Here is a 12,100-nt window from a genome sequence, read left to right as displayed (position 1 = left end):
TTAAATATGGAAACCAAAACTGCACGCAGTATTCCAGGTGTGGCCTCACCAGTACCCTGTATAACTGCAGCAAGACTTCCCTATTTTTATACTCCATCCCCCTTGCAATAAAAGCCAAGATTCCATTGGCCTTCCTGATCACCTGCTGCACCTGCATACTAACCTTCTGTGTTTCATGCACCAGGACCCCCAGATCCCTTTGTACTGTAGCACTTTGCAGTTTCTCTCCATTTAGATAATAACTTGCTCTTTGATTTTTTTCTGCCAAAGTGCATAACCTCACACTTTCCAACATTATATTGCACCTGCCAAATCTCTGCCCACTCACTTAGCCTGTCTATGTCCTTTTGCAGGTTTTTTATGTCCTCCTCACTCACTGATTTCCCTCCCATCTTTGTATCGTCGGCAAACTTGGATATGTTGCACTCGGTCCCTTCCTCCAAATCGTTAATATAGATTGTGAAGAGTTGGGGTCAGATACGGAGAGGAAAAGCTCCGTATTCTTCAACATTAATGCTGGAGTGTCCGGCAGTTTTGAGGGAACGGCAACAGTTCGGTCCCGTCGGTGCCGGATAGCACAAAGTTTCCTGTATATCCATCGGGACAGGAGGTATACTGGGAGATGCTTATTCTGACTGTAATTACATGTAGTTATCCACACAGGCATCTACACCCGACTGTAATTACAGGGGATACAGGCACAGTTACACAGACAGGCATGTAGTTACGCTTGAACTCTATAAAACACTAGTTAGGCCACAGCTAGCGTACCACACATTACAGGAGAGATGTGATCGCACTAGAGAGGAGATTTACGAGGATGTTGCCAGGACTGGAGAATTTTAGCTATGAGGAAAGATTGGATTGGCTGGGGTTGTTTTCTTTGGAACAGAGGCGCCTGAGGGGAGATTTAATTGAGGTGTATAAAATTATGAGGGGCCTAGTGGGTCGCACTCTCGCCTCTGATAGTAACTCACGTACCAAAGACTCCTCAGGAGGTCGCAAGCATGTCGTTTTGACTGCTTAGCCTGAGCGAGACCAGGACAAAGTCTCCTTGGAGCGAGACCAGGACAAAGGTTGTGGGTGCAAGTCCCACTGTAGAGACCTGAGCACATAAAGCTAGGCTGACACTCCCAGTGCCAGTGCTGAGGGAGTGCTGCACTGTCGGAGGTGCCGTCTTTCGGGTGTGACGTTAAACTGAGGCCCCGTCTGCTTTCTCAGGTGGACGTAAAAGATCCCACGGCCACTATTTTGAGGAAGAGCAGGAGGAATTCTCCCCAGTGTCCAGGCAAATATTTATCCCTCAATCAACATAACAAAAACAGATGATCTGGTCATTTATCACATAGCAGTTTGTGGGAGCTTGCTGTGCGCAAGTTGGCTGCTGTGTTTCCCACATCACAACAGTGACTCCACTTCAAATAGTCCTTCATTGGCTGTAAAGCGCTTTGGGATGTCCGGCGCTATACAAATGCAAGTCTTTCTTTTTTTAGTGGGTAGGAAGTTCCCATAACCAGGGGTCAGAGATTTAAAGTAATTGCTCGGAGGTTTAGAGGGGAGTTGAGGAGAAATAATTTCACCCAGAGGGCGGTGGGGGTCTGGAACTCACGGCCTGAAAGGGTGGGAGAGGCAGAAACCCTCATCACATTTAAAAAGTACTTGGATGTGCACTTGAAGTGCCGTAACCTGCAGGGCTACGGACCAAGAGCTGGAAAGTGGGGTGAGGCTGGATGGCTCTTTGTCGGCCAGCGCGGACACGATGGGCCGAATGGCCTCCAATTGTGCCATAAATTTCTATGATTCTGTGATTCCACCTACACCCCAAATATAGTGCGCATGTCTTCACGGGAGCAGGTTCGTGCCTGCTTATGAAGCCCCTCCCCCAGTCAAAGTTAAATAGCGTGCAGACATTCACTGGCAAGACTCACTCGTGAATAAGTAGGTGAGAGAATGCCGCTCGACTCCCATCACGGACGGGAAGGGGGAGAAGAGAAATTTGGCGCGGATTTTTATTTTTCTCAACTTACTGCAACCTGATGATGTTGAAGAAAACACGGATTCCTTTCTGTTCCAGTTGCACCAGTACCGACACCGAGGTGACCCCAGACTGCACCCAGAACGAGCGAGAGACGTATAAAGGACCCGCCTACTGCGGGCTGCTGCTGGACTCGTACGGCCCGTTCTCTGCCTGTCACTACAAGATTGACCCCATGGTGCGTAGGCACAGCCGGAATACAGATCCCGCAGCGGGATTGAGGGGAGCGTGGGAATCTGCTTTACGGTTACAGAGATAGGGAGGGGGGCGGGGGGGGTGCGAGGCCACGGAGGGATTTGAACACGCGGAGGAGAATTTTAAAATAAATGCAAGTCTTTTCCTTCCTTTTAATGCCGGTTTCGCCCTTTTCCAGTCCTACTTCCGAGACTGCGTGTACGACATGTGTGAGCTGGACGGCAGCAGGCAGCAGCTGTGCGAGGCTTTGGAGGCCTATGTCAACGAGTGTCAGCAACGCAACGTCACCATCCGACCCTGGAGGAACGAAACCTTCTGCCGTACGTACATAAGAACATAAGAAACAGAAGAAGTGGGAGCGGGAGTCGGCCGTTCGGCCCCTCGAGCCTGCTCCACCATTCAATAAGATCATGGCTGATCTTCTACCTCATCTCCACTTTCCTGCACTATCCCCATATCCCTTGATTCCCTTAATATCCACAAATCTATCGATCTCTGTCTTGAATATACTCAACAACTGAGCCTCCACAGCCCTCTGGGGTTGAGAATTCCAAAGATTCACCACCCTCTGAGTGAAGAAATTTCTCCTCATCTCAGTCTTAAATGGCCGACCCCTTATCCTGAGACTGTGGCCCCTGGTTCTAGTCTCCCCAGCCAGGGGAAACATCCTCCCTGCATCTACCCTGTCAAGCCCTGTAAGAATTTTGCATGTTTCAATGAGATCACCTCTCATTCTTCTAAACTCAAGAGAATATAGGCCTAGTGTACTCAATCTCTCCTCATAGGACAATCCCCCCATCCCAGGAACCAGTCTGGTGAACCTTTGTTGCACTCCCCTCTATGGCAAGTATATCCTTCCTTAGGTAAGGAGACCAAAACTGTCCACAATACTCCAGGTGTGGTCTCACCAGGGCCGTGTATAATTGCAGTACGACGTCTTTACTCTTCTACTCAAATCCTTCAGGGAAGGGAAGCTACCGTCCTTACCCGGTCTGGGCCTACTCGTGACTCCAGTCGCCCACTGTATGGTTGACCCGTAATGCCCTCTAACATGGTCGGGCAAGCCGCCCCGTTCAACAAGAGGGTCCACCACCACCTTCTGAGGGCAACTAGGGATGGGCAATAAATTCGACGTAGTGAGATATTGGGTAGATGCCACAGTGAATTCCGCCATCGCCCCCCCCCCCCCCAACACCTGCCCCTGTCACCAACCTGATGTGAGCGCCCCAGTTGTTACCGAACATGGCGAGGGCACCTGCCCACAATGTGCAAATGCCCCAGTTTCCTGGCATCTGGGTCAGGGGCACTCCCGACTCTGCCTTGCCCGCATCTGCCGCCCCCCCACCACCCCCCCCCCCAAAAGGCCTCCTTCAGAATTTCCTCCCAAACCCCCACCCTACCCCCGTCACGCTACCTAGAATCACTCTCCAGACCTAGGTGTCGGCCGTGGCTCGCTGGGTCGCACTCTCACCTCTGAATCACAAGGTTGTGGGTTTGAGCGCCCACTCCAGACACTTGAGCACGAACCTGACACTCCCAGCGTGGTACTGAGGGAATTCCACGCTGCCAGGGGTGCCGTCTTTCAGATGAGACGTTAAACCGAGGGCCCCGTCTGCCCTCTCTCAGGTGGATGTAAAAGATCCCGCGGCCACTGTTTCGAAGAAGAGCAGGGGAGCTTCCCGCCCCCCCTGGTGTCCTGGGCCAATAGTTAACTCCCCACCAAACATTACTAGAACGGATGAGCTGGTCATTATCACATTGCTGTTGTGGGACCTTGCTGTGCGTAAATTGGCTGCCGTGTTTCCTACATTACAGGAAACTTTTTTTTATCCGGCACGGACGGGACCGACGTGGTGCCGGTTCATCAAAAATTCCGGATAACCGAAAGCTATAGTAAAAGATACGGAGCTCAGAGCTCCGTATAAAGCAACAAACCCTGTTGCTTAGCAACAGCTTCAGAACAATGACCACAAGTTGCAAGCATCTCTGTAGCTTAACAACAGCTGCAGCCACACCCTTGCACAGCAACAAATGGAGGAAGGCAAGTAATAAAAGTTACCTGAACCTACTCCTGAATTTTGCCGGTTAACCGAGATTTCCGGTTATTTAGGTGCCGGTAAATCGAAAGTTTCCTGTACAACAGTGACTGTACTTCAATAAGTACTTCATTGGCTGTGAAGCGCTTTGGGATGTCCTGAGGTTGTGAAAGGCGCTATATAAATGCAAGATCTTTCTAAATCTGTGGGAGCGATCCTGTACCATGTACACTGTGCACCGCAAGTGGTAACACGTTGTAAGCAAAGAATAATCGCAATCGAGCAAGTGAAACATAAAACGACAGAGTAGAAGGGAGCGGCCAAGAGCAAAGATGTCCAGGATTCAATTCAATTCAATTCAATTCAATTCAATTCAATTTTATTTGTCATATATGCAGCAGACGTGTGTACTGCACAATGAAATGTTGATTTTTACAAGTCCTCCCAACATTGGAATAAATATGGCATAACAATGATAAAAATACTAATAGAAATACAGTAATAATAAATAAAACAACAGTAATAAATAATAATAAATTATACGTTCATGAGTCTTATGGCCTGGGGGTAGAAGCTGTTTCGAAACCTGCTGGTACGAGACCATATGCTTCGGTATCTCTTACCGGACGGGAGCAGGGCGAAGAGGTTGTGGCTGGGGTGGCTCGCATCTTTAATGATTCTCAGGGCCTTCCCCCGGCACCTCTCGGGGTAGATATCCTGCACAGCAGGTAGTTTAATTCCTATAGTATGTTGTGCAGCTTTCACCACCATCTGTAGAGCCTTGCGGTCTGTGGCGGTGCAGTTGCCATACCAGGTAGTGATGCAGCCGGACAGGATACTCTCGATGGTGCACCGGTAGAAGTTGGTGAGAATCTGGGGGGCCATTCCAAATTTCTTCAGTCTCCTGAGGAAGAACAGGCGTTGGCATGCCTTCTTGGTTACGACGTCGATGTGATGAGACCATGTTAAGTCCTCCGTAATGAATACACCCAGGAATTTGAAGCTGCTGACCCTCTCCACCTCAGCCCCTTCGATGTAGATTGGGGTGTGTCCCTCCCCCTGCCGCTTCCTGTAGTCCACGATCATCTCCTTTGTTTTGCTAATGTTGAGGGAGAGGTTGTTGTACTTGCACCATTCTGCTAGAGCTCTTACCTCCTCCCTGTAGCCTGTCTCGTCGCCATCTGTGATCAGGCCTACAACGGTAGTGTCATCAGCAAACTTGATGGAGTTGGAGTTGTGCGTGGCCACAAGTGACCTTTAACCCGCAGCACCCTTTGACACTGACTCTCGCCTCTTTCTCTCCAGCTCTCCGCTGTCCAGCTAACAGCCACTACGAGACCTGCGGATCAGCCTGCCCCGCCAGCTGCCTCGACCTTCGACCTCAGCCCTGTGACGCACCGTGTCTGGAGGGCTGCCAGTGCGACAAAGGATTTGTGCAGAGCGGAACCCAGTGCGTCCGCGAAGATCAGTGCGGCTGCTCCTACGACGGCATTTACTATCAGGTAATCCCGGCCTTGTCCTTCCAGTTAGCATGAGCAGGGGGCGGGGGGCCTGAGAAATCTCATCTTAAATAAAGAGGGCACCAACTAGCACGGTGTGTCAGATGAACCTTCACCTCAATCCACCCCAGGGTCAGGGGCCGTAGGTTGCCTCGCTGAGGCAAGCGAGGGTTGCCAAATCACACTCCCGCCCGCCATTGGTCCATTCTAGTGGCCTTCACACGTCAATGGGAAGGCGATGAGTGGATGATTCTTGACTATCAGTCACACGGCCTTTTATACCCTGGCTCCCCCCCCACCCCGGATCCAATCTTCAATTATTTTTTTAATGGGATCAACATTTCATTTTTGGAGATTGCACGACAACCTGGGAGGGCTCGCAACACCAATAATGAAAGAAAGACTGGCCCCTCAGGAGGTCCCAAAGCACTTTACAGCCAATGAAGTGCAGTCACTGGTGTAATCGCAGCAGCCAATTTGCACACAGCAAGCTCCCACAAACAGCCATGTGATAATGACCAGATCATCTGTTGTAGTAATGTTGGTCAAGGAATAAATATCGGCCCCAGGACAGAACTCCCCTGCTCTCCTTCGAAATAGTAGCCACGGGATCTTTTATGTCCACCTCGGTTTAACGTCTCATCTGAAAGACGGCACCTCCGACAGTGCAGCGCTTCCTCAGTACTGCACAGGAGCGTCGGCCTGGATTTTCGTGCTTAAGTCTCTGGAGTGGGACTCGAACCCACAACCTTCTGACTCAGAGGCGAGAGTGCTACCCACTGAGCCACTGGCTGACACACGGAAGACCTGGTCCAGTGTGGAGGTCTCCGCTCCTTCGTCACAGCCCCTCCTCCCCGACCTCCCTCCCCTTCCCCACCCCCCATTCTTCTCCTGAAGGCGCTTTGTCTGATGTACGGTTCCATGAGGCCCAGCGAGCCCTTGTAGTACCTGCCTTTCGATGCGCGAGCCTAGACGGGGAGTAGTTGACCATTCGACCACGGACGGCATCGCAACTACTGTCGCTCCTCTCCTCGCCATGGCAACCGTACACACCCGTCACACTCAAAGGGGTACCTGAGGGCAATCGTAGGTACCACCTCAACGACTTGCTCGTCCACAGCTCCTTTCAACGTACATAGAAACATAGAAAAATAGGAGCAGGAGTAGGCCATTCGGCCCTTCGAGCCTGCTCCACCATTCACTATGATCATGGCTGATCCTCTATCTCAATACCATATTCCCGCTCCCTCCCCATACCCCTTGATGCCTTTTGTGTCTAGAAATCTATCTATCTCCTTCTTAAATATATTCAGTGACTTGGCCTCCACAGCCTTCTGTGGTAGAGAATTCCACAGGTTCACCACCCTCTGAGTGAAGACATTTCTCCTCATCTCAGTCCTAAATGTCCTACCCCGTATCCTGAGACTGTGACAGCTCGTTCTAGACCCCCCAGCCAGGGGAAACATCCTCCCTGCATCCAGTTTATCTAGAATTTTATACATTTCAATGAGATCCCCTCTCATTCTTCTAAACTCTAGTGAATGCAGGCCTAGTCGACCCGATCTCTCCTCAGTCCTGCCATTCCAGGAATCAGTCTGGTACGAGCAATGGCGGACGGGGGAAAGACCCTCTGCTCCATCTAGCCTGTCCCGCACAATTTGTGATGTCACGTGTGCAGAGGGATTATTTATCTCAAACCTTTTTCTCCTTGTCTCCGGCCTAACAGCCTGGTGTCGAGTTCTTCGGGCCTGATTGCTTGCTGAGGTGCAGTTGCCAGGGTAACAACATCACGGCCTGCAAACCCTGGCAGTGCGGCGAGAAGGAGTACTGCGGCCTAGCCGGCGGCTACTACGGCTGCCACCCGACGGGTAAGAGAGCCGTTAAAAACCAGGAGGCGTAGCTGACCTGGCTTTACGAGGGCGGGGGGGGGGGGGCGGGCGGGGCCTGACGTGAGACGCGACTAAGTCGTACGGGCGGAGTGGAGCGTGAGGGAAAGGGGCCAGGGAGAAACGTTTGAAGTATTGAACAAAGAAAAAGAAAAAAAAAACAGAAAATGCACCCGTTTTGCCATGGATACCATGCTTGTCGGCAAGGCGGCCCTCCAAACCGGGAAAACCTCCCCCCGCTCTTCTGACTCGTAACGGTTTAGGGGTTCCACAAGTGCCCTCCAGTACCACACCCCCATGCCCGCTCTTCACGTGTACGGGTTCCGGAGAGTGTTGGCGGGCTTGACGTCCGCACGTGGGCACTCACTGTCCAGCAGGGGTCACTGAGGCCCAATCTTAACACCTCCCAACAACAACTCGCATTTATATAGTGCCTTTAATGTAGTAAAACGTCCCAAGACGCTTCACAGGAGCGATTATCAAACAAAATTTGACACCGAGCCACATGAGGAGATATTAGGGCAGATGAGGTAGGTTTTAAGGAGCGTCTTAAAGAGAGGTAGAGAGGCGGAGAGGTTTATGGAGGGAATTCCAGAGCTTAGGGCCGAGGCAGCTGAAGGCACGGCCGCCAATGGTAGGGTGATGAAAGTCGGGGATGCGCAAGAGGCCAGAATTGGAGGAGCGCAGTTATCTTGGAAGGGTTGTAGGGCTGGAGGAGGTTACAGAGATAGGGAAGGGGCGAGGAGGCCATGGAGGGATTTGAAATCAAGGATGAGAATTTTAAAATCCAGGCGTTGCTCAATCGGGAGCCAATATAGGTCAGCGAGCAGAGGGGGCGATGGGTGAACGGGACTCGGTGCGAGTTAGGATACATGAGGAGATATTAGGGAGAGGTGACCAAAAGCTTGTTCAAAGAGGTCGGTTTTAAGGAGCGTCTCAAAGGAGGAGAGAGAGAGGCGGAGAGGTTTAGGGAGGGAATTCCAGAGCTTGGGGCCCAGGCAGCTGAAGGAACTCACTCCCGCCTGTTGATCTTTCTGCACCAACCCCGAGCGAATGGTGTGCTCCCCGATCTCGGCCCATGCCACCGGTCCCCAGGAGCCGCCTGTGGTGACTCACTCCTATTTTCACGCCTCTTTCTGCGGGTGAGCACCGGGTGTTGGCTCACGTCCCCTTGACAGAGGCTGGGCCTGAGACCCACAGCGACATTACTCACGAGCAACCCCACTCACCCCTAAAGTGCGGTAGGTCCTGACATGAATCTTGCCATTCATGTGGAAATGACTTATGAAATAATACTGGGCGGCCTGCTGGTGGCGCTGTCCAGGGAGAGTATAAATACTCGGGCACGGGCCCAGCTTGCTCAGGACATTCCTTAACAGGAACTAGTGAAGGACATAACTAGACCTCCATGTTGTAAAACAGTTGATTAAAGCTTTGTTTAACGCTTAGACCAAGTGCCTAGTAGTTTTCTTACGTCAGGTCCTTTAAGTGGTCCTGACCGCCACAGCGACAAAAATGAGGAAACCACCACTAAATCTTCAGGTCAGTCCGTGAAGAAAATCGGAGAGAACAGCCTCGGTATTAACCGACCCCCCCCCCCCCCCCCCCAATGACGGGCGATGGTGCGGGCGGGGGAGGTTCAAGATCAAAGGTCGGGAAACACATCTGTAACCTGCCACACACACACATGCGCGCGGCCGTTTTTACGTGGCCAGTTATGTGGCGTGCATGCGTCCCGTCTTGGAGAGGTGGGACACTTCATTATCATATTTAAATCAGGCTCCCACGGTGCAATTGGAAGAAGAAGAAAAATCATAATGAGGTCCTGCCGTTAACAATGGTTGGGCCCTCCAGGATCCCGGGCTTTTTTAGACGCGCTACCGCTCTCCCTCCGCGCCGTCCCCGCCTCCCTGTAAATATCAGACTAGAGCCCTGAATGGTCGCTAACTCCCTCTCAATTCTCCTTTCTTCCCCCCCCCCCACCGCCGCAGGCTTTGGCTCATGTTACATCTCAGGAGACCCTCACTACAACACTTTTGATGGAAGAGCCATGTCGTACCAGGGCACCTGTACTTACACCTTGGCCAGGTCGTGTGAGAACAAGACAGGTATGAAGCAGCCTGCTGACCTTTCACCTTTGACCCCCGACACCACCACCCCCCCCCCCAAGTGCAAACTCTCACGGATCGGCTCTCACTGATCCATGTTTTGTACATCCTTCCAGGCCCCTGGTTTACCGTTGAAGGGAAAAATGAGGAGAGAGGACAGGCGGGAGCCTCCTATCTGAAGAAGATCTACCTCACGACAGAGGGAATAACCATCACCCTCATGAAGAGCAGGAGGTTGTTGGTGAGTGAACTCAGGTGGAGCAGCCACATTTCCCTCAGGAAAGGTCTCGAAGACTCCCAAAGCAGTAAAACCAGGTTCCGCGGAGTTAAATCTTTGGCTCAGAGCCACAATCTGCCATTATCAATCATCTTCCTCACAACTTAAACAAGGAGACTACTGCATAGAGGGAGAGTCACTCTGTATCTAACCTGTGCTGTACCTGCCCCGGGAGTGTTTGATGGGGACAGTGTAGAGGGAGAGTCACTCTGTATCTAACCCGTGCTGTACCTGCCCTGGGAGTGTTTGATGGGACAGTGTAGAGCGAGCTTTGCTCTGTATCTAATCCGTGCTGTACCTGCCCTGGGAGTGTTTGATGGGACAGTGTAGAGCGAGCTTTACTCTGTATCTAACCCTGTGCTGTACCTGCCCTGGGAGTGTTTGATGGGAGAGTGTAGAGGGAGCTTTACTCTGTATCTAACCCGTGCTGTACCTGCCCTGGGTGTGTTTGATGGGACAACACGTGTGGAGGGTGCTTTACTCTGTATACAACCCTGTGCTGTACCTGCCCTGGGAGTGTTTGATGGGACAGTGTAGAGGGAGCTTTACTCTGTATCTAACCCGTGCTGTACCTGCCCTGGGAGTGTTAGACGGGACAGTGTAGAGGGAGTTTTACTCTGTATCTAACCCGTGCTGTACCTGCCCTGGGAGTGTTAGACGGGACAGTGTAGAGGGAGCTTTACTCTGTATCTAACCCGTGCTATACCTGCCCTGGGAGTGTTTGATGGGACAGTGTAGAGGGAGCTTTACTCTGTATCTAACCCATGCTGTACCTGCCCTGGGAGTGTTTGATGGGGACAGTGTAGAGGGAGCTTTACTCTGTATCTAACCCGTGCTGTACCTGCCCTGGGAGTGTTTGATGGGACAGTGTAGAGGGAGTTTTACTCTGTATCTAACCCGTGCTGTACCTGCCCTGGGAGTGTTTGAAGGGACAGTGTAGAGGTAGCTTTACTCTGTATCTAACCCGTGCTGTACCTGCCCCGGGAGTGTTTGATGGGACAGTGTAGAGGGAGCTTTACTCTGTATCTAACCTGTGCTGTTCCTGCCCTGGGAGTGTTTGATGGGACAGTGTAGCGGGAGCTTTACTCTGTATCTAACCCGTGCTGTACCTGCCCTGGGAGTGTTTGATGGGACAGTGTAGAGGGAGCTTTACTCTGTATCTAACCCGTGCTGTACCTGCCCTGGGAGTGATTGATGGGACAGTGTAGAGGGAGCTTTACTCTGTATCTAACCCGTGCTGTACCTGCCCTGGGAGTGTTTGATGGGACAGTGTAGAGGGAGCTTTACTCTGTATCTAACCCGTGCTGTACCTGCCCTGGGAGTGTATGATGGGACAGTGTAGAGGGAGCTTTACTCTGTATCTAACCCTGTGCTGTACCTGCCCTGGGAGCGTTTGATGGGACAGTGTAGAGGGAGCTTTACTCTGTATCTAACCCGTGCTGTACCTGCCCTGGGAGTGTTTGATGGGACAGTGTAGAGGGAGCTTTACTCTGTATCTAACCCGTGCTGTACCTGCCCTGGGAGTGTTTGATGGGACAGTGTAGAGGGAGCTTTACTCTGTATCTAACCCGTGCTGTACCTGCCCTGGGAGTGTTTGATGGGACAGTGTAGAGCAAGCTTTACTCTGTATCTAACCCGTGCTGTACCTGCCCTGGGAGTGTTTGATGGGACAGTGTAGAGGGAGTTTTACTCTGTATCTAACCCGTGCTGTACCTGCCCTGGGAGTGTTTGATGGGAGAGTGTAGAGGGAGCTTTACTCTGTATCTATCCCGTGCTGTACCTGCCCTGGGAGTGTTTGATGGGACAGTGTAGAGGGAGCTTTACTCTGTATCTAACCCGTGCTGTACCTGCCCTGGGAGTGTTTGATGGGACAGTGTAGAGGGAGCTTTATTCTGTATCTATCCCGTGCTGTACCTGCCCTGGGAGTGTTTGATGGGACAGTGTAGAGCGAGCTTTACTCTGTATCTAACCCGTGCTGTACCTGCCCTGGGAGTGTTTGATGGGGCAGTGTAGAGGGAGCTTTACTCTGTATCTAACCCGTGCTGTATCTGCCCTGGGAATGTT

The 12,100-nt window shown here is 51.7% G+C and overlaps 1 protein-coding gene across 1 annotated transcript in view; it reads left to right on the top strand.

The window, feature by feature from the left end:
• The window catches only part of zanl (zonadhesin, like), a 193,978-nt gene that overhangs the window by 100,426 nt on the left and 81,452 nt on the right, over positions 1–12,100 (top strand). The window contains exons 59-65 of the mRNA XM_085977081.1: positions 2,075–2,213; positions 2,409–2,550; positions 5,572–5,768; positions 7,492–7,661; positions 9,159–9,229; positions 9,643–9,759; positions 9,876–10,000. Coding sequence (XP_085833207.1) covers positions 2,075–2,213; positions 2,409–2,550; positions 5,572–5,768; positions 7,492–7,661; positions 9,159–9,229; positions 9,643–9,759; positions 9,876–10,000 — 961 coding nt within the window. The remainder of the gene's footprint in view (positions 1–2,074; positions 2,214–2,408; positions 2,551–5,571; positions 5,769–7,491; positions 7,662–9,158; positions 9,230–9,642; positions 9,760–9,875; positions 10,001–12,100) is intronic.

Source organism: Somniosus microcephalus, unplaced genomic scaffold (genome assembly GCF_052327205.1).
Source record: "Somniosus microcephalus isolate GS21.2 unplaced genomic scaffold, FLI_Smic_1.0 unresolved_chr4, whole genome shotgun sequence".
In the NCBI taxonomy this organism is placed as follows: domain Eukaryota; kingdom Metazoa; phylum Chordata; class Chondrichthyes; order Squaliformes; family Somniosidae; genus Somniosus; species Somniosus microcephalus.
The sequence above is the reverse complement of the archived record's forward strand: the minus strand, read 5'-3'. Positions and strand labels throughout refer to the sequence as shown.